Source organism: Homalodisca vitripennis, chromosome X, assembly GCF_021130785.1.
Source record: "Homalodisca vitripennis isolate AUS2020 chromosome X, UT_GWSS_2.1, whole genome shotgun sequence".
In the NCBI taxonomy this organism is placed as follows: Eukaryota; Metazoa; Arthropoda; class Insecta; order Hemiptera; family Cicadellidae; genus Homalodisca; species Homalodisca vitripennis.
Window position 1 is genome coordinate 142,440,934 of NC_060215.1, and position 23,099 is coordinate 142,464,032.

The window sequence follows — 23,099 nt, forward strand, 5'->3', positions numbered from 1 at the left end:
CCTATTTTCCGAGCTATATTATATTTCCACAGCTAGGCTATTTCGCCGTACCTAAAAAACGTATAAGCCGATTTTGATAAAAGTTTCTATACACATTCCATACACAGTTTACAGTAATAAATTACTACCCTCGTTCTTAAACCAGACCTATTTTCGGAGCTATGTGCTGAAAAAATCTATGGATGGCCGTACCTGAAAAATGTATGAGCCGATATTGATAAACTCTCTAATACACATTCAATACATAGACTAACATATTACATTACTACAATCATTCTTAGACCAGGCTTATTTTTGGAGCCACGGAATCAGTTTTTATAGTTTTAGAATGCCAGCTAAGTATATTATATACATTTTGTTTTGTATTTGTTCCGTTTGTCTTCAAATAAAAAATTAATTTAGTTTTTTTTAATGAACTGGTTCAGGAACTAGGTTAGTAGTAGTTCAGGAACTAGGTTAGGAGAGTTCATGAACCAGAGTAGGATTCGTGTCAGAGGATTAGTTCTTTCTATGGATGGAATCCATGGACAGTTTGACACTGCTGTTTAGTGTTTACACGACTAATTTAGAACGGTGCATGACCATTAAATAATTTATAGTTTATTATTCTGTAATTATATGTATTCAATTCCATTAGCTTAAGTGAAAACGTAGATGTTTATTTATTTATACAACAGAGAAAAATTAATGCTATATTTCTTTGTACACAATGACAGCTTTGCTTATAGCTGATTGGTACCCAAGTAGCAAAGGAGGATACTATCGGTAAGTGAGGCTAGTAAAATTTAATCTAATTATAGTTTATTTATAATTTATCGAATATGAAATGGGAAACAAACTTGAATTATCCCTTATTAATCTTGGTACAAGCCTAGCTACATGTGAATCAGACATGTAACAGTTATTCTTTTTGGTAAATATGAAATTGGGATAGAGTGGCAAATAATTATTTTGGTGTAATTACTTTCATTCTCCTCCTGAATAACAGTAAGACTAATTTAATGATAGATACTATCTTGAAGAATTGATTTTTGTTTGTTTCCGTTGGCATAGGCTGTCAGAGTCCATACTGATGGCCGCAAACAGTACTGTAAGAACGTTCAAATAGTTCCTTTTTGGCTGCAGTATGATAAACAACCACTACCACAATCGAATCAACTATCGATTAGAACGATTCAAATGTTGTCTGACATGTTTACACTGTAAAGTAATTGTAAGTACTAAATTGCTCAAACATTGTATCAATAAAGTTGTATTATTTTCTATAATCTAAAATGCTTATATTTCTTTTAAATATAAAAATCTTAAAAGTCTATAACGTATTTCAGTTCGACATTGTTGTTCTAAGTTATTTCAAACAAAGTTAAATCATGTATATGGTAATGGCCGCTAGAGATGGAAAGTACTGTTATTTGGCAATGACCTATTACACAATAACCTGTTGAGATATTACATTCCATTAATAAGTTACTGTGGTAACATGTCACCAACTCCGCCAGCCAATCTCAGTATTAGTTTCATGATAAGATAAGGTATTTATTTAGAATTAAGAAATTATCAAAATTGCAATAGATCTCGTCAACAATTATAAAAATACTAATCCTACAAACAGAAGTGGTATACAGTTCATGAAATCCAAAAAAAAAAGGAAGCAGACAACAAAAAATGACAGTGCATAGGCCACTGACAGATCCTCATTGTTCAAGTAATATTCTAACATGTTAAACTACAACATAAAATAACAAAATCTCAAATAACAATAATCAATAAGACAACAACAGATATAAAATTTTGAAAGTCATAAGTTAACAAAGTAATAATTTAAACTAACTAGAATAGAGGCTTTAGATAAAAACAAGTTTGGTAACAAAGGATATATAGCAAATAACTAAAACCAAATATTAAAATTACAAAACAGGCCTGTTAAATTAAAAAACAATTTTACATTCAAGAAATTCGTCAACATAATACATAGGATGAAGTTTCAGCTAATTAAACAGTCAGAGAACATCTTATCACATGTAATTTCTACCGGGCACATTGGCAGCTTATTATACAATTTTATAGCAAGTGTATTGGTGATACTTTTGTGGACGTGGACATCAGACCTGGACTTGAAACTATCATTATCTTTTCTCACAATCTTAATTATTTCATAAATATACATATTGACAACCTGTTTCCACAAACAAGGGCTCACAATATTCTTGTAACCAGGAGTTAGTCAATATTCTGAGAGCTTTATTTTGCAAAATTAAAACATTGCCTTGACCAGTGCTGTGAGACAGATTGTGTTAATAAGTTAAATTTTAATATTGGTCAAATATAGCAATTAAATTTTGTTTAGCTAATAATTGAAATTTCGAGCCGTCGACTGTAAGCAGCTACTGGGATTTAACTGAGTACTCATATTACTAAATACATGTTATGAATACTTAATGAAAATAGTTCTAGACCTATTGACCAATTATTTTATATTCGTTTGTTATTTTTATGCTAAGTTGGAGTTATGAAAATTGTAACAATGATCCATTTTTCTAAACAAGAAATCTTCAGTAGGCTATGGTAGTGTAATTTCGTAGGTTTGCACGTTATTACCTAGGCCTATTGTGCAACATGTTTAAATACAGTATGTTAATAGTTCTATTATTTACAGGAAGTTTGAAGTATATTCCATGTCATGGCAACGCGAAGTCTCATTGGAGTCTTCTGTACTGACATGTGCTCCCAACGGTGGCCCCATTGCGGTTATGCGAGACAGATCCAAAGTGGTGAAGATCCAGGGTAGTGGCAAACCTGTTATAGCAATATTCAGTTCATCTGGCCGTTTAATATCAACGTTTGTGGTAAGAGTCTATCGAGATTATTGCATATTTGGTTATAGCTCCCACAAACAATTATTTTTCAAGTAAGGCCTGTTTCCTTTTTGTTCCTATTCTGTTTGTTACTATAGGCCTTTGGCATGTGCCAATATCTGACTCATCAGATAAAGGGGTAAGTGGGTACAGTACAGTGTTTAAGGTTAAAAGTACTGATGAAAGTTCTTAAGTCAAATGCTCAACCCTCTTACATCCAGCTTGTGCATTTGCACACATTTAAAAATTGTAAAAGAGTATGGGTTGGTAATTTGATAGCAACTGATGTTTGTATATATGTAATATACTAATGTGTATCAATTATATAAAAGCCAATTACCAAACCATGATTTTACTCTGGCTCATCATGAAATTTTCGACGCTACAAAATAGATTCACATTTTATTTATACACATGTTTGTCTTATCTCTTAGATGCTCTCTAAGAAACGGTGTTGAAAATTTCATAACCTGACCGCGGAAATCTGTAAAATGCCACAGTACTGTTTGCAATATTTTTCTTGTTTTCGTAACCAATCTCAAGAAATCATGGGAATCAATGAAACTCACGTAAACTCAACAGTTTTCATAAACATTGGATCTGAGACTGAAAGTGTAAATTGAAAATTGAAAACATTGACTTACAATGGTGCTCAATAATATCCATATTTGAAAACACGAGATTACAGGCATGGTGCAGTGAGGATAGTTAGGATGCGAAAACTGTTACTCATTCTAAGGACTATCAAAGATTTTAGTGGTGATTGGGAATAAGTTTGACACCATCGTAAAGGTTTTTCAAACCACTAAGGTAAAGGTTATTTTCACAGTCCACAATATTATGTGAGTTTTGTAGTATGATTGTATCATAAAAATCATTAGGGTGTTAAATCTTCTAAAATAGCTTTAGAAAATATTGTCCGGTAGTTATTACTAACAAATAATAAATGTTATGTTTGGTTCTACACATTATAATACTTTTTTGTATTGTCATCAAATAATAATCATGAAACTCTCCAAAACATTCTTTTTTCAAATGTTTTATCATTTTGTTCTTATAGAAACGAGTTTCCCGTATTTTGTTGCTGTAACTTTTTAAACTTTATTTAACCCTGGCAAAATTTATTAAGGTTATTAATTAGCTGGGGAAAAACGGTTGTCAGTAATTAAAATTTAAATCTGTACAGTCTGTACGAGATGGTATCAGAAAATTCCCAGACTGTACTTGCCTTTTTTTGACGCAACTGTACAAGCCGGTGTGCCAGTAGCCTCTGCCACAATAGCCGCTGAGTCATTTTGCCGAGTTTCGTTGTGAGTGGTTAGGTTATGTCTAAAAGTTGTGCTTTGTTGTTGTGTGTTGCTTGTACAGTTGCGTCCAAAGCAAATGGCAAATACAGTCCGGGAACATTTTTTATACCACTTTGTATCCAGTGTCATAAGTGATGGTTATTCATATGTATTTTCCAGTGGAACAGTGGGAACGTGCTCCAGCTAGGCTGGTCCACTACTGAGGAGTTGCTCTGCGTACAGGGAGATGGAGCTGTTCTAGTTTACGACATGTTTGCTAACTATCAGCGCACCTTCAGCATGGGCAAGGTTTGTCACTTTCACAATCTCTTTAAGTCACAGATGACAACAACTGAATGTTTGGCTGATTTTTAACAAATAATCTTCAGTACAATAATACACTTGATGCACATTTAATCTATGAATAAGCAAAATATCTTCTATCTGCAGGCTATAATTTATTTAGCTCAGCAGAGTTTAACGATTTTTGAAATCATTTTTTGTTCTTGTAGAGCAGCTTTGGATAATCATTGCATTTTAGAACAAAGTCATTTATGAGAAATTTCGCTCTTGAAAAAAATAATCAAACATTAATATGTATTATTTGTTTGTGTGTTGAAATATTTACAAAATTGCAATACCTGTATATTGTGCATAATTATTGAATAACCAATTCATTGTTTAGTCTAAGCAAAATTGTGTGTCATGTAATTGTGTGATTTGAGCATTGATATCTAACAAAAATTATGATCAAGTACAAAGTGTGCCTTGATATTGCATTCTGATCTATTTCAGAATCAAAAAATAATATTGATCCATTTGCAATATTTACATTTTGAAATGAAGTGTTTCCAAGTTCCAATTCATTTAGGTGACTCCACAGTGATAACTGTTAAAACTATAGAACTGTAACTGAATAAGTTCTGAAAATCATGCCTGGATGTCACAATACATCAGTAAAATCGTTAGTTATCTGTACTAGTCTATGAGAAATGCCACACTCTCTTATTAAACCCAGTTGTAAATGCCTTTAGGGCACTTGTCAATAGTTTACGTTTTATAACCTAAGGAAGAGTGCAGATACAAACCCTTCTACAATGATTCCGGTTTTTTGTTAAATGTAATAATGGCAAATGTTCGGAATACCCATCTTGTTCTTTCGTAATTGTCTATTTTAACCACTTATTTGCTAGGTTCTTGTTTACGTTAACTGTTTTTAGATTAAAACCCGTTTTATTTTGTGTTCCGTTATCTAAATCAAACCAAACAAAAAATGTTGGAAGAAACAGTGATTTTTATTAATTCAGAAATACCAATTATTCTTTGGCTTTTTAAGATTATTTGCGTAAAATATTTTTCACAGTAAACAATAATGATTTAACCATGTGTTAGATTGAAAGATTTTTGCTATTTTTTAGGATGTTCAGGAGACACGAGTATTGTCCGCTGAAATATTCGAGAGTGCTATTGGCACAGGCGTTGCAGTTTTGACAACCACCTTTCGTGTGTTCATTGTCAATAACTACAAGGAACCTAAGACAAGACTACTTTCTGAAGTTGTGGGTAAGCTGTGGAACAATTTTATTTTACACTTATTGAATCGGATATAGACCTGCTATAGATTTATCAAAAAATTATCTCAATAATTATATTTTCACAATTGTTTGTAAAAAATCTGCTAACACTGTTTTGATGTAATTTGAAGTATTCTCATCAGAAATATGTTTAGTTTTGTTGCCATAATTTGTGTGATTTTGTCCTGAAGTGTACTATTTTTTTTACATTTCTTATTTTCTTACTAACTTTTTTAAAAAGATTACCTTAGTAATAATAATAATTTCAATGCATACAAATGACTTAAGTTTCTAATTTTATATAGAAACTTTTCTTTACAAACATTATTAATGATCAGGACTAGAGTGAATGAATATTCATTATTCTCTTTGTTGAATATTTTTGGGTCATTAGTGATTGGGATATGGAAACTGCTTTAGATTCGTAAGATAGTTGGCTAGAAGTAACATTTATTATTTGTTTATTTTTATAGCAATATAAGACAGCATAGAGAACTTTTCAAACTTGGCAACCAATGTGTGTTTGCTTTAGTTTAATTAAAACATTTGTTGGTAAAGAAATTAAACGGAGATAATTATATGTATTTTGGTTCTGTTAGTTAAACAAAGTTTTACTCGACATTTAATATCTTAAGACAATAGTATTTATCCAATAGGAGTATTCTCTGAGTATAATACCTAAAACTAGTAAACTTGTTAAGACAATATCTAGTATTTTCTGTAACTCCGTATAATTTTTTGACTCCCAATCAATAAATAAGTAAATCATATTAAATTGAAAAAATACGTTCTATTAATCCTTTTAGTACTTAACATATATCTTAAGTTTATACTTGAAATGATAACCAAGGATGCATCAGTAATTTGCGTTTTAAGTTATAAAAAGTGTATCATGAACTTTTATTCAACTAAATTGTGATCTCAAACCTGTTAACAGGTTTTAACTTGTCATATGTCTTTGAATTGAGTAATATGTCAGTCTGCAATAGTGTGAGAAAGAAGAAATTGTATTCTTAACAGTAGATTATTGTGTTTCAAAACAACTATAAAACTCTTGATCACGGAAAAAAGAGACAGTATTGTAAATTAGTGCCTTTGTTGACATTTTATTTATTAATTCACAACTTGAAAATTCACCATTACTATTGTTTCCTCTCATATCTGTCATCTTTTTATGATACATACATAATTACATATATGTGCATTTCGACTATAATAATTTAAATTATTTTTCCAAATTAAAGTTAAAAAATTATAAAAAACGTTTTTTTGGGGGTTGGTTAAAAGACTTGTTTTGCATAAAGTAAAGTATATATATATTTTGTATTGTTCTTTAATTTATGCTATTAAAAGTTTTTTTTACATATTCTGGCATCTATGTTAGTTGAAGCACTATTTAAGGCAAACCATTACAATATTTTATGTATTTTAACATGGAAAATCTGAAAACCCCATGTCCCTAAAAAGGTTAAAAACCCATCAGTATTTCATAATATGAAAAGTATTGAACTGGTAATTGAAATTTATGTAATTTTTCACCAAACAACTTGGTAAAGGAATGCATTGATTTGTCGTTTTGCATTACAGGAATTCATCAGGCTCCGAATGCATGGGCTGTGGTGTGTGAGGAACGCCACACAAGGGTTTTGATGGCCGTAGGTCCAGAACTGTATTCCATGAGTGAGTCAGAGTCTCGAGCCATTCTGCAGGTAGGTCATTTTCTGTGTTCCCTTTATCCAGCTGATTTGTAATGTTCAAATTTACAGAAATAAAATATAGAATATATGTAATAGTAACTCTCACAGCATGATTTGAGTTTATGCTTTCTAAGCTAACATATTGACCTTAGCTGAGTTTTATTTCATATCATTCCATTAGTGTAATTAATTTAGTTATGGGGGAAGGGTTGGTTCATTGTAAATGTTTAGTTTAGCTCCAGTTCACCTTTCTCTTAGTGCAACGTCTGGAATCTGACGCTGTCACAGACTTTAGATTGCAATTGTGCACCCGATGAGACAATGATAATACCCCATCACCTAGATTATTCTATATTTAGTAGTCTAGGTATCTCTGATGCAAAGAGAGTTAGTTTTGAGATTCTTCGTTGCCAACTTATCTTTTTGTATCTCTTCAGAAACATGACTCCAGATTCCAGGAGTCAAGTCTGTGACAGTGTCAGATTTCAGATGCTGCACTAAGAAGAAGGTAGAGCTAAATTCAACATTCACAGTACAATAAAATTGTGATAGCCTTTATTAGAGTGGATTTAAATCTAAACAGCACACAAAAATACCAGTACATCAATACAACTTTTATTGAAACTCTAGAAAAATCTGAAAAGAAAGTGTGAATAGAGAGTTATTTCTGGAAAGGCAAATGTTGTCCTCCTGACTAACCTAATGTTTTCCTTCTGGTAAGTCACATTGTCATTTTGGTTAGTCCGATGCTATCAGCCTAGGCCGGCCGAGTGTTGCATGTCATATTTTAAATACATTTTTTGTTGCACTTGACACCACTTGTACACGTAAACCAACTTGTGTTTGTGTGTGACTCACCCGTGCCTGCTTACATCTACATACTGTGTTTACAGTGCTGTTGTAATGAGATACACTATGTGCAGTTTCTCTGTAAGCTACCAACACATCATCCTTCATTAAATGTTTTGTCTAACCACCACTGAAATATATAGTCTTAGATAACTCCTTTCTTCTTTTGTTTCAAGAATATGTTATGTTTTTGGGTTATTTGACTGAAGGAACTTTGGTACTGTAATTATATGTTGTCAAGTATACACTGTTCAACAAATAAAACTTGAGTCTTTAGTGGTTTCATAACTTTGTAATGACATTATTTTCACTGTCGCTGGGCATTAAAAGGTGCCCAGAGCACGTGTCACTACAAAGGACTTGACATTATAGAATCAAACCATTCAAAACTGTATATTCTAAACAGTGTGTGCTATTTATTTGACATGTATTGAATGGAAGTTCAAAGATTTTACATTCTTATCGTACTGTCAGTAGTGTACACCATCTGCCTCAGAATAGTAAGAAATATGTGAATAATCTGTCTGTATATGGTGGAAGGTCATACTCCCGTTTTTGGTGGTGACGCTTCTTCTTCTTCTTCTAGGGCGGCGGCCTATTGCCATGTACTTAAGCCTCAAGGACCTTTTGCGCACCCTGGAAGCACACCATGAGGCAGACCAGTCCACGATTTCAGCAGTTCCACAAACCGCAGAAAACAACCAATCAGGTCCTCCTGGGGAAATTCACCACCCTTGGTCGAACTACCAAAGATGGAATACCGCTCCCTTGATATTACAGGACAGTCAAAGAGCAGGTGTTCAGCAGTTTCCTCCTGCTCATCACACATTCTACAGAGCGGATCCTCCCGAAGGATGCAGACTCTGTGAAGATGCTTTCTCAAGTGACCTTGTCCCGTAATCAGATCTATAACCCGAGAAGTCATCGATCTACTTAGTGACAGAAGGTCAGATGCCACCCTAGAGGAAGACGACTGTAGTTTGGCGACGTTTGATTTGATAAGTGGAACATACCCTGTACAGAGATTGTTTTTAGACGCTTCAGTGACATTACTTTAAGGAAGAAAAGTACAAATAAAACATTATTTTGGATCAATGCCATGCTATGTTTATCTGCATTGTAACGCAACCGGACATGGAGAATACCACTATTACGGCAAATCACTTACATCATTAGTATCGATGAGTTCTGAGATCATTGGCTCCTTCTTATCCACTGCAACTAATCTACCTGTAATTTCTTCTTTTGCAGTCATGAGTACAGTGTCCTTAACGTTTTATTTCCTTGGTAATTAATTACATTATGCCACTGATCTAGGCGGCATTACGGTATAATTGTCTACCTGCTGCTCACCGAGTTCACAACTTTCTATGTGTGTATAAATTGGTATCTTGGACCATCATAATCCAAAATGTGTATTCAAAAAACAGGTTAAAAAGGTCAATTGGTATTTGTATCCAGGTAATACATTTTAAAGGATCAATATTTCTTAAGAAATGTCAGTCACTGCTTCAAGAGGATTAAGTGTCATCCAAGTGGGCTCTCAGCAGGTGGAAGTCTGCCGTTTATCTGACGTGCTACACCATTGGTTGTTTAGGGTGTACCACGAGTTACTCAGGCTGCATCACTCAGTGGACCTAGTAATTGAGCAATTAGGAAGCAAAACAAAATTATGAACCTGAGTATTAACCCTTAAAGCGCCAAACAGTTTCAGCTAAACTCTGGATTAGCGCTCATTTATTATAAAAAAATTAAAATTAGATTTTCTCAACGCTAATTTTAATTTCTTTTTTTAGGCAACAAAATAAAACAGAAACTGCAAAAAAATATATTTTATCATATTTATTGCACAAAATACACATGATTTACTATGTAGCGTTCCAGCTCCTTTATAAATTTTACCCAATGCTTACTGTTTCCTTTTATTATTATGTATATCAATGATGACATTGCGTGCTTATATGTACTAGAATAGAACTAGAAAATAAGTATATTACATATTTAATACAAAGTTATGATAAAAAATTAAAATTTACATGCCAAAAATTAGAAAACCAAATATTTTCCAAATTCTTAGTCCTCTAACGGGTGTTATTTTTCTAATTACAAAATAGTTTTCAGATGTTTATAGAAGTAAATAAAAGATGTAACACTTATTGGAGTAAAAACAAGCCTAAATATAAATAATAAAAATAAATGTAGAATTTCGGAACAAGAGCTAAAATACATAATTATAAATATAAGGAGTAAAAATATTTCTACGAGGAAAAAATACTTTTATCGCCATTCAAGAAACTGTTTATTTCAAAAGTTTATAAATATATAACTTTCATAAAAAGATGATCATATAACACATAAAACACAGTAGTTTACCGATCAACTATTCGCACTGCTTCAACAGGATATGAAGAAGAACACAAGAGCTGCCCGGCGAGGCAGTGACGTACGCATAAATGCGCTTGCGGCGTTGAGCAATACTACCAAACTGCCAGCTGTTCAACAAAAACCGGTTCAGTATCGATCGATAAACACAAAGATTGTCACGTGATGTGGCACAGCCCCGCTACACTACTGTAACATACACCCCTCACAGTCTTAAGGACAAACTCTGAACTAACAGTGCAAAATAGTAAAAACAAGTATATTGCGCGTCTACGCGCTTACGGCGTTCAGAGCAAAGTCGATCCTCGCGCGCATATGCGCTTACGGCGCTTTAAGGGTTAAAGAGTAATGAAATACTTACATGTAACCGTCAGTTCACACATTACTGGTCTAAAGTAGGTTTTTACTTTCCACCTTTGGATTTCTTATTATCACTGTATAGGCTGTGTGTATTGTTTATTTTCCTTTTTATGTTCAGATGACAATGGAGAAAAATCATCTGGGTTATGATAAAGTGAGAATTTGAGTTGAGTTCTAGTTGTTTCTGTTTTATTGAAAAAGTCGCACATGCCCTAATTCGAACTTAGAACATTTTGAATTTGAAGAGTTGCACAACTAAAATTCTGATAAAAGTTGGTGTTCCTTTGTGAGAATTAACATTCAGCTTGAAACCTCACAGGAACTCAAATTCAAATCTTCTGTTTCAATTAACCAATTCTATTGACCATAATTGTTTCTGAATTTAAATCATGATCATGCCACTGTTCTTGTCTGAGTTTACAAGTAAATATCTGTGGTGTAGTAAGGATCCAGTATAACTGGAAGTGTACTGCCGCTGACGTTTTGTGGTGTTTGGTGTAGCCAGTGGATCTGGGTGATGACATCAGCATGGTCGTGCGGATTGCAGTGTCGTCATCGTACCAGTGTGTAGCTCTGCTGTCAGACAGAGGCAGACTTTGGCTGGGCACGGCAGATCTACGCAACAATTACCGACTGGTCGATGTGCGACCCTTCACCATCCGCCAGATTGCTTGGTTAGTGCTCTGACTGTCCTTTATTCTTTAAAACATTTGTTACAACATAAAATACACAAGATTGACTGACTAAAAACACAGAGTCCCCCATATTTCAGCTGGCAAGTGAAGACAATATAGGTGAACAGTGTTTGGTTACAGTTACAAATTACAATGTTTTTTTTTTTTTTTTTTTTTTTTTTTTTTGTAAACCATGTAGAATTGGCGAATATTGTACGCAATTTGTATAATTAAAAATCTGGAAAACAGTGAAATCTTGCACAATACTAGTATATAGAATTTCATTTGTTGGAGTTTATTGCACTTCAGTTTTGGGGCTTTAAGTCAATTAATTAATTGGTCTGCCAGTTGTGAATTAAAAACTTCTTTACCTAGTACCTACATTTCCTTGGACGTTAATAAATGTTTCAAAGGTTATTGAGAATATATATACCTTTGTGTGGAGGCAGGGTTTCTTAATTGTTATCTCCTTTGGTTCCACAGTTATGAATGTCAACATGTAATAAGGTAATATCAGGACATAAAATATTGTGGTGTGTAGGAAATTGGGTTAGGGTAATGTCAACAGTTCCATAGATTTATCCTCTGTAAATGACTCTCTTCGTTACAACAAAGTGGCTAGGGCTAGGCAAGGAGGTTGGGTATAATGTCATACACTGCAGTCTATAGGACTTCTTATGCAACCATTGGGAAGTCAGGAAAGGGAAAGAGTAGCAATAAAGTGCTCCACCATGATCATACCTTAGTATCAAAATGGTTAAAGGTATAGGACAACTTTAAAACTGTGACAAGAAGTGCTGAGGCATTTAAGAAGTCTCAAGTTGATTGGTAAGGTAGATAGACGGTGACCTAGTTCTGCTTTCACATTCAAGCGAGATTCATCTCTCAGAAAAACTAGCTTGAAGTACAATAGAGGGTCAATAGTCCTAACATTCAAAATCCAAAACAAAAAATACAAACGCCCACTTTAAACATGTGAACAGCATTTTGCACAGCCAGTGAGAGGATCAGTTCAGTTGCTTCACTTATTCAGTAGTGTAGTCGTAGTTGCGTGTTGCGGTTCATAGTCCATAATATTCTTTTGTAACGTTAATTAAATAATACATAAATTGTTTATTTTTATTAACTTATCATTTTTAGTGTAACTAGGAATTTCTAGGTTATGTTCGAAAATCAGAACAAATCGAAAATCCCTCTCAGTCCTAATAGGTTCGGAATTTTGACACTATTGTATCTGTGCTTTGCAGGGGTAAAGTAGCGCACAAATTATGTGTGAGGTAATACATTTTTTGTTTGAGGAGATAAATAATTCTTACTTACACTGGTAGGAAAATGAGACTTCCAATAGTGACTGCTGGTCAAGAAACAGATAAGAGAGAGACAGTCAATACTTAAATTCTCTCCTGCCACTTTTAAATACAGACCTTGCACTGTTTATTGTCATGGCGAAACATAACTTGATTAATGAAGGAGATTCTAAGTATAAAAATTGTTTATCCTGTACCGTAGCCTGTGAATATGGTTGCTTCAATAACGTTTCTGTGTAAAGCATTTAACCTGCAGTTACATGCTATAGTAAAGTTTCTAAGGAATCAGATTATGCAGAAACGTTATTTGAAACTGGGTAGTACCTGCATCCTCCTCCAGTTCCACAGCAGAGTCCATATATTGATATTGCACTATCTCAGTAGGAAGTTAAACCAATCAGAAAGAAGGAGAAGAGTATTGCCGTCCACCATATGGTTTCTAATAGTCATTTTAATATGGTTCTAGTCCTGTTTATTTCTTAGGTTGAGTGAAAATGTGGTTTGGCTTTTTACCTTTTTAATTTTCTAAAACAAATTTTGTTTAAATCCCTTCATATTGCACATGTAGAACTTTAGTGGAATCACTGTGTCAAGTTTCAAGTACATACGAGTTCTGTTGAAAAAATATTGCACCTTTTTAATTTCCATGAGTTACGTATATTCGTTTTTTTGTGGCATTATGTTAGTACACATGTCTCTGACATATGCCAACAAGTTCGGCCATTTTGAATGTTCAGTTAATTGTTGACAACTGATTTGCTTGTACGTGTCATGGCTCGTCTTCAATTTGTGGCTATTCGAAAAAATGGATCAAAGAATCTGTATCAAATAAAAAAAAAAAAAACAAAATTAAGTGCACGGACGCATTTCAAATGTTGACAGTTGGCTTATGGAGAAGCTACCTTGGACCAAAGCAACGTTTATTGGTGGTACGAAACGTTCTTAGAGGGCCGTGGAGATGTGAATGACGAACAGTGTGCCGGATGCTTAGGCAAGTCAAGAACAGACGAAAACATTGATGAGGTGAAATAACCAGTATTGGTGAATTGTCAAATCACCGTTATAGAAGTTTTTTTCCTTCCTGAGGGGAAAGGACAGTTTGTCCCCGCGCTTAGTCCTAAAAGGACCTTTGCACCTCCCTTACTTTAATTTTGTGCCCTCAAAGTCCGAGGCTTTTGCAAAAACCAATCAGATTTAAGGACTCCTGTTCTCTAATGTCCTTGGGGTTGAGGATATATGCTCCCAGGTATCTTTTCTGAGTTTCTACGATGGCAGGACAATCTAACCAAATGTGCTCTGCTGACTCCTCCTCTTCTCCACAGAGTCTACATTCGTTACTCTGACCTACCTTCATAAGATGCTTCCTTAGAGGGCCATGTCCTGTCAACATTCCTAATATCAGTCTTATATCCTCCTTATTCTGGTCTAGGAGAGCTGTCCACCCTTTAACGTAAGGAGAGATAAACAATTTGGATAGTTAAGACTAAATTTGTTGACTAAATCCTGAGGCTAAATCCTGAGACTAAATCCTGAGGCTCTACTCCAATTATTGTGTTTTGTCCTCTTTTCCCAATCTTTGACCAGAGCTTTAATGTTGGAGAAGGCTATCCCACAACCTGGCTCAGGCCCCACCATTGTGGATTCCGCTCCCTTTTTGGCGAGGATGTCTGCTTTTTCATTCCCATGAATACCTTCATGACCCGGTACCCAACCGAGTGTTACTCTGTTATTCATTGCCAGCTCTGCTAGAGCATTCTTACATTCCCAGACCGCTTTTGAATCAAACGAACAGGTATCAAGTGCCTTCAGTGCAGCCTGACTGTCAGAAAGTATTAGGTATGTTAATCCTTTTGTCCTCATTTGTATGAGTCTTCTGGAACATGAGTCTATTGCCATGACCTCCGCCTGAAAAACCGTGGCATGTCTTCCTAGGGGCACAGCCATGTCAACTCCAGGTTCGTGTATTCCGTATCCTGCCTTGGAGTCAAGGCGTGAACCATCAGTGTAAAACTTCAGGACTCCTTTTGTAGGGTAGGCCTCCTTTTTAATCCATTTCTCCCTACTTCCGATAGGACCATATTGTCTGACACTTTGGTTAGCATTTCAGCCTCAGGAAATTTTTGCAATATCTTCATGTGGCCTTCTAAGGAGGTAGCATTTATTACCTTTGTTCCTAGAAGCTTCATTGCACTTATAGCGGCTGTTCTCACCACCTAAAACTAACACAACAACCAAACAGGACCACGTCATTCCCAGAAAAAACACCATACGTATCAACTGCTTAATTTTGTTAAAAAACTGCAGGGGCCTGGTGCATCATGAGTTCTTGCCACAGGGTAGAACCGTCAATAAGAAATTTATATGCAAGTTATGTGCGAAACAATCTGCCAGAAACGCCCGGATTTATGGAAGAACAAAAATTGGCTTTTGCACCACAATATGCCCCTGCTCACACATCGTTACTTGTGCATGACTTTTTGGCCAAAACAAACTCACTAATGATGGTGCAACCATTGTATTCCCCAGATCTAGCCTCCTGTAACTTTTTCTTTTTCCTGAAACTGAAGAGGCCCATGAAAGGACAATGCTACGGTACGGTTAGGAGATAACAAGATCTCATCGAAAGAGGAGCTGAACAAGATCACAAAAACCTTAAATTTGTTTGAAGTGCTTCGAGAATTGGAAGAAATGTTGGCATAAGTGTATAATATCTTGGGTGATATCTTTGAAGGGAACAAAATTTGAGTTTGCTGAATAAATAAATGACTTAAAAAAAAGTTGTGATATTTTTTTAACAGACGTTGTGTAGTATATATAATAGATACTTTGATATTCCTTCAGCATATCAGCTTAATGTATGCTGATACTGTACTTTTTTAAAAGATGCTTATCCCTCAAGCTCCTTTCTTGGAGTACAGCTGCGGATATTTTAGACCTATGCTCCATTAGAAATGACTTCAAATTAGAAGTGAGGCAGGAAGGTTGTTACCGAATTCAGCATTGTTAACTATATCTTATATCGTATTACCAATACACTTGTATTCCTGATGAAGGTGTGGCGAGCAAGGTGTGGTTCTGAACTGTGAATCCAGCCTGGAAGTGATACCGTGTCGAGAGGAGAACCTGAGCTTCCTGCAGGACCCTCCCAGTCATCTGATTCAGGAAAAGGATTGTCTGCGGGTGGTCAGCGGCAGTACGCATGAAATCATCCAGAGAGTGCCTCAAGTGGTGGTAGACATATTCCGTATCAACAGCACCAGCCCTGGCTCGTATTTGCTGGAAGCCTCCAAACAGTTCCAGGTTTGAAAGCTATTAACTTCTTCCTCAACAATTTTGTTATGAATCTCATTGGGGAACTATGTCTCCGGATACATGCAGGTTAACCCATTGCGGATCGTATTGTTTTGGCGCGCGGGCACCAGCGGGCACGAATTAATTTAGGTTAGCGGCCGCACGAACAGCAATAGTGCGCCACATCGTATAGCTCGCTATTGTATACTAGAAAATTCAGCTGTGAAGGTATTCATTCAGATGGGACATGGGCCTGCTGGGGTATCCATGATGTAAGAACGATAACACGCGAGCAAGGTTCCGGGGTGGCAGGGATGATGTCTGAATCATAGTCTAAATAAAGCGGCTCGGGCGAAGCGATTACAACATCCGGGCCATTGTCTAAACTAACCCCGCCAACATGTACGTCTGCGTTGTTTAGTTCTGTGTCAGTAACCTCAAAAGTATTATAATAACAATTGAGGAAAACACCCAATCGGAAGCGCTAAAAATCAGAGCGTAAACTCATATGAATGAAACTCATTTTCAACTTCGACATACAACTGCGATCTGTAGGATATTTATAAAACTTTTGAAAACTCTAAACATAGACCGTTGTTAAACACTCTTAGTTGATAAGTGAAGACGATCGCCCAATCTATCAGACATTAATAGAACTATTTGGAGGGAAATTTAAAAGCAGACCGCTTTTACGACCTGAGATCGTCATCGTGCCGTTAGGCCCGGCCGCTGTGTGATGAGCTCAGCTCGTCAGTGATCCGCAATGGGTTAAGCAAACAAGAAAATTTAAGACAACAGAAGGAATCTGACAAAGTTTCATAATTCTTCCAATTCCAGCTAAGGAGCACGGTATAATTCATAACGGGTCAGATTTAGCTTGGAATAGTAGTATATATTTTATTCTACTTCATACTCTCTCTGGTTACCACCTTTAAATTGAGAACACTTTGTATAGTTCTTTTATTTGGTACAAAATCTGGATCAGAACCTCATTCACAAACAATATTATTTGCTGTAAACATAATTTTCTTCTTAAAATAATTCGTAAATAGGTACCAAATCATAAAATGTAATGAATGTAAAACATTTTTTTATACGTATAGTATTTAATTATAGCTGCCATGAATGGAGAGTAAATGTTTATACTTCCTAAATCAATTTAAGTAACTAATTTAAGCTCACTTTAATAATATTTTTGTTTTGCAGAAAAAGAGTCACAGAGCAAACGAATATATCCATCTAGTCAAGCCCAAACTGAGTATGGCGGTTGGACAATGTATCGAAGCAGCAGGACAGGAGTTTGATCCCAGTGTGCAGAAAATGCTGATGAAGGTAAACTATGGTTCGTTTCAAGATTGGTTGGATCGAAGTGGACAGTTGAAATTGAATTGGAGTTTATTATTTTACAGGCTGCCCAGTTTGGAAAGGATTTTCTGCCAGAATACTGTCCAGATGCGTATGTTCGGATGTGTCGTCTGCTCAGAGTACTGAACGCTGTACGAGACCCCAAGATCGGCATCCCGATTACGTACACGCAGTATCCTTGATTACAATCAATGCCAGACTGCCATCTGCCCTGTAGCTGATGGCAACACTGTAGTTGTTTGTTCTCTTTATATTCCAGAACTGGATGTGTGTATTTCGAAATATCACAGAATGTAAACCCTGTACCTGACTCGCATAAGTTGCCAGACTAATACAGTGGTTTTGAAGTTTTATTCATAAACTTTTTAAAATTCATAAAAATATATATTAAAGACAAAATATGAGTGTAATATATCATTTCAATCAGCATAAAAGAACATATATAATCATATATTAACATATTATTAATTATATAATATATTATATAACAAAAAAGATACATATCTGTATACAAAACGTTTTTTCTACAAATCAATAAATTTTTAGTAAACAATATTTTTAACTTCCCTTGCCATCTTGTAATGCCATAAAAGTTAATAATAATTGCCAAATTAGTGAATGAAATGATTACGCTTTCATAAAAAATAATGTTTTAGATACTTATGTACAGTAAAACTGAAGATGAAAACGTTATATACAAAAAGAACCAAACAGATGAGTGATTTGCTAAAAAAAACACTATCCAATATTTTGGTAATTGTAACCAAAGTCAAATGAATTAAATGTTCACAATTTCATTACATAAATATTTGAAATACATATGTACGGTAGAGTTAAAGATAAAACATAAGTAATATATAAGTTACATAGAAATCAATTTTGTCAGTAACACTATATTTTCCTCTTGCAAAATACATCTAATTTTACTGGAACGACTAAGTCAGCCATGTTAATCGATGGGTACCAAAAATCTTAACAGAAACCCATAAAAATCAGCGTATAGCTGCTTCATTTATATTTTTGGACATGTACAAAAATTATGGTGACTCGCTGCTCGATCGAATCATTACAGGAAATGAGACTTGGGTAAAAGACGTGGATTGCGACCCAGAGCTTTGATGATGATGTGAAACTGCGGGAGGGTGTAACTAACCGGTTGAAGTCTCAGGCGGCAGAATTTTTATAACACTGGAATTTCAAAGCCAATTAACCGCTATTATAAGTGCCTAAATTTGTTTGCTGACTATGTTGAAAAATAGTATTTTAGTGTCACTTTCAAATGTATATAATACAATTTTTTTCCTGTACTTTGTTTTTGTTTACATAAAAACATAATTACATAATTCTGGATAGCTCTTGTATATTGTCATGTTAAAATTAGGTATAAAGTATTTTAAAGGAAATTAAGTATTACGTAAATAAAGTAAATGCCAATTACAGATTATAATTATGTTGATGTTGTGATTAAACATAAGCAATTTAAAGTTGTCTTTTTCCTAAATTTGTATCAGATTACAACTGCTAACGATACAGATGCTCGTAGACATGCTGGTTCGCAGGAGACAATACTTCTTAGCCATCCAGTCTGTAAACTATCTACACATTCCAGACTCTAGCAGCCACATCCTCACCCACTGGGCGTCATATAAGGTAAGCCTTTGTCTGAAGCACAATACGTATTGTATATGTATACACAATAGGTGTATAAGGCTATCTAGCGTCATATTACTTGACTGTTGAATCCGAGTTACTTGGTACACTGGTAAGCATTCTTCACATTAACTAGGAATTTATTTATTTTTAATATAAATTTAAACTTGCAGGTTAAACAGCTGAGGTTAGACGCGGACCAGATTGCCAAGGAGATCGCAGAAAAGTTGGGCCGGACTGCAGGTGTCTCGTACACGAACATTGCCAAGGAGGCCATCAGTAACGGCCGCACTGAGCTGGCAATAAAGGTATGATCAAGTTCCAGGTAGTCTTTAATAATATGACATCCATAAATACTGTGAGCTGAGGTTAGACACAGACCAGATTGCCAAAGAGATCGTTGGTGTCTTGAACACGAACATTGCTAAGGAGACCGCACTGGGCTAGCTATAAAAGTACTAGACATTTCCAGAAAGTAAGTTCTGAGGCTCTGAACAGCTGGAGGAATTTTTTCAAAGTGTTGGCTATACTGCCTTGTAGCCTGATTCCTCTCCTCCCCAATTAGAACGTTTCGAGGTCAGTACTTTGAGAAATGTAGATGCGACAATACGTTTTTTGAAAAATGCCAATCCAATCTCCTACCAAGTGCGAAATACGCGTCGTCATCTGTTATCTCGTTTGGAAGGGAAGAACTCCGATTGAGATTTATAATGAGGTAAAAACTGCACATGGTGATAAGGCATAGTGCATGTTTGAGTGGTTTGGTGAGTTTAAAAAATGGTCATACATCTGTGCCTGATGATCAGAGGAGCGGAAGACCTTCAACTGTGACTGACTAAATCTTGAAAATGCACTCCGTAATGATTGTAGATTAACTGTGGATAAACTTACTGCGATATTTTTGCAAATCTCTGCTACAAGCACGAAACCATCACATAAAACCCTCGGTAAAAGGTGACAGACCAATACAAGTTGAATCGAGTGGAGTCTGGGCATGAGTTTTTTGAGATGCTACAAACTCCATGGAGATAAATTTCTCTTCTCTATCGTTTGGAATGTTTCCCTTCTAAACAAGATAACGGATGACGCTGTGTATTTTGGACTTGACGAAACATTGGATTGACATTTTTCATTAAACTAATTGTCGCATCGACAGTTCTCAATGTACTGACCTCGAACTGGTCTCGTTGCGGAGGGAAGGAGTCAGGCTACACAGCAGTGTAGCCAACATGTCGAATAAAAAATCCCTCCGGCCGTGAGGTCCTCAGCACACTTACTTTCTGGATATGCCTTATATGATTTCCAGTCTATCTTTCATTATGTGACATCCATTATGTGAGCTTTAACTTTTAAATAATTTCAATTTTGTTTCTATTTTGATGTAAACCATAATTTGCATTGTAAAAAATAATAGGATTCAGAGTAAAAGTTGGGGTTAGACATTTTCAACTGTTTTGATTATTATCCCTGTATTAACTCCACAGATCTCCTCCCTTTTCAAATAAGGTTTCTAAAGTGGTACTTCTGAAAGAAAACCCATGATAAGTTTTTCAAAGTAATTGTTGATCCATATATCATTAAATCGTTCAAAATTACAGTACAGATTTTTAGTCAGGTTATTTGACTGCATTGCCTCCCCCCCCAACTGTTATGGCAATTAAAATCCATATGAAATATAATTTGCGCTCCCGTTTCCGTTATCACGGATGAAATTGAATTTATAAAATATCTTCTATATACATTTCTTTATTTAATTAATGTTGTTTAATTCTGTTGTGTGATTATTATATTTTTACATTAAATATGTACATAGTTTATTATATAACATTGTCAGCTCAAGCTTGGCTATAGGCCATGCAGACTCATTTCCCAAGACAAGTAGTGTTACTTAAAATTTTATACTACATGTCAAATACATTTGTAAAACAAATTATATATGTTTGTTATAAATTTGTATTAAGAATAGGGAAATAAAATCACTCATTCATTCATTCAGTAGCCGTAATATTTTACGGATGGAGTAGTATGGCGATTGTTCAATCTTTTTGAGTTTGGATAAACTTGAACGGTGCCACTGCTTTTACCGTTGTTTTGATTCTTTGTTGGTATATGGTATGATATCCACGTCTCGTTGCCCATACAAATTCTGGAAAAATACTGTTTCAATTTTGTCAATAGCGATACAAAAACGCTCCACTGCACATTTTTTGCTCTGTGTGCTGGATGGTGAGCATTTTCGGAAACAACCTAGTACATAATTTGTGACATTGAGTTTTCTGTGACTATTCTTTAGACAGGTTTGAGCAGTTCCAGAAACTATTGTTCTGGACATTGTGATCTACATTCAATTTGGCAAACTACTGCTAAATCAAACAACAACTGCACGGCTTTATAAATAGACAATAGGATTGCACTCTATGTGTTTTGATCTAAGTAACAATCCGTACTTTAGGAATATGCCTTGCCTTTTGTAGTAATAAGAATAAACTAATTGTATTGATGAATAGTGTAAAAGAAATTTAATTTTGTATGTTAGTAAGTTTAGTCTACTAAATGAAATCACCCAAATTTGCGGTCTCGCTATAAAGTTATCTGGGTGTCACTAAGTTATTAAATCTCTGGTTAACTTTGATGATACAGTAAAACATTTTAAATATCTAAATATATTAAACTCCTTACAGTGAATCTATAGTAAACATTCAATAGTACTTAGTATACAATTAAAAAATTATTATTGTATGGAATTTATTGAATCAGTACATTGAAGATGGTTGAATTATTGCAGCTGTTAGATTATGAACCAAGAGCAACGCTGCAAGTTCCTCTGCTACTGGGACTGGGAAAGGTGGAAGTTGCTCTGGTCAAGGCAATAGAGAGCGGCAACACTGACTTGGTCTATACTGTGCTCATACACCTTCACGAGAACATGCAGCTTGGAAATTTTGAGGTCAGTTCTCATATTGGATTTTAAAATAGCTGTAAGCTCCTCTCCATCCGAGGCTATCCAAATGATAAGTTGATACATAACACATTCGCTGCTAAAAATCCCTATATAGAGTTCCCTATATGCTGACATTTTTTAATTATATTTTTACTTACTTTTGGATTAAATATGATAGAAATGTATGAAAATTGATCATAAGTCACAAAAATTATCACTTCTACCATTTTGGGAATGCAGTAACTGTGGTTACCGCTAGCTCCTGAGGACAGTCTTCCTTGCCAGCTGGTAACTAGTTACCGCTCGCACTAGGGAACACCCTTTTATGGGAGTGGGAATATTCCAAATGAATATATTGTAGCTAAGTAAATTGTATTTTATTTGTTTTAGACAAAGTAAACAATATCTATACATAAATATGAAATATAAAAACCAAAATGCATGTAAAAGTTTATACAAATGTGAAAAAGTTTATTTAAATCTCCGCTAACTCACTCAAATTCAGTTATCATTTACAAATATGTGGTGAGTAATTATAACAAAATATATTTAAATGTTTACTTGAAATGATACAAAAAATATTGTAGTACATAAGTTTATAAAAATGTATTCCAATCTGGTTGTGAGCGCTTCATTGGTGTGGGTTGGTCTCGTGATCAGGATCCTTAACTTCCGAGTCTGTCTGTTACTCCACATCATCCATGTTGTCATCCTCATTGTTTTAACTCAATACTGGCTCTGTTGTACGCTTAGAACTTGGTTGGTCCCGGGGGAAGATGCATTGTGTTGCACAATCACTTACTACTATAAAAACTTTAAAAATCATTAAAAATAATGAAAAAGTCTAATGTGAAAACAAAGTGGATAA

General features: G+C 34.9%; 1 protein-coding gene across 3 annotated transcripts in view; it reads left to right on the top strand.

Moving 5' to 3' along the window:
- Window positions 1–530: 530 nt before the first annotated feature.
- The window catches only part of LOC124369945 (vacuolar protein sorting-associated protein 16 homolog), a 55,208-nt gene continuing 32,639 nt past the window's right edge, over window positions 531–23,099 (top strand). For all 3 annotated transcript variants that reach the window (XM_046828147.1, XM_046828146.1, XM_046828148.1), the window contains exons 1-12: window positions 531–765; window positions 2,657–2,846; window positions 4,322–4,450; window positions 5,560–5,704; window positions 7,303–7,424; window positions 11,505–11,677; window positions 16,038–16,284; window positions 17,482–17,607; window positions 17,685–17,812; window positions 19,152–19,290; window positions 19,464–19,598; window positions 22,076–22,237. In XM_046828147.1, coding sequence (XP_046684103.1) covers window positions 710–765; window positions 2,657–2,846; window positions 4,322–4,450; window positions 5,560–5,704; window positions 7,303–7,424; window positions 11,505–11,677; window positions 16,038–16,284; window positions 17,482–17,607; window positions 17,685–17,812; window positions 19,152–19,290; window positions 19,464–19,598; window positions 22,076–22,237 — 1,752 coding nt within the window. In that variant the 5' untranslated portion in view covers window positions 531–709. The remainder of the gene's footprint in view (window positions 766–2,656; window positions 2,847–4,321; window positions 4,451–5,559; window positions 5,705–7,302; window positions 7,425–11,504; window positions 11,678–16,037; window positions 16,285–17,481; window positions 17,608–17,684; window positions 17,813–19,151; window positions 19,291–19,463; window positions 19,599–22,075; window positions 22,238–23,099) is intronic.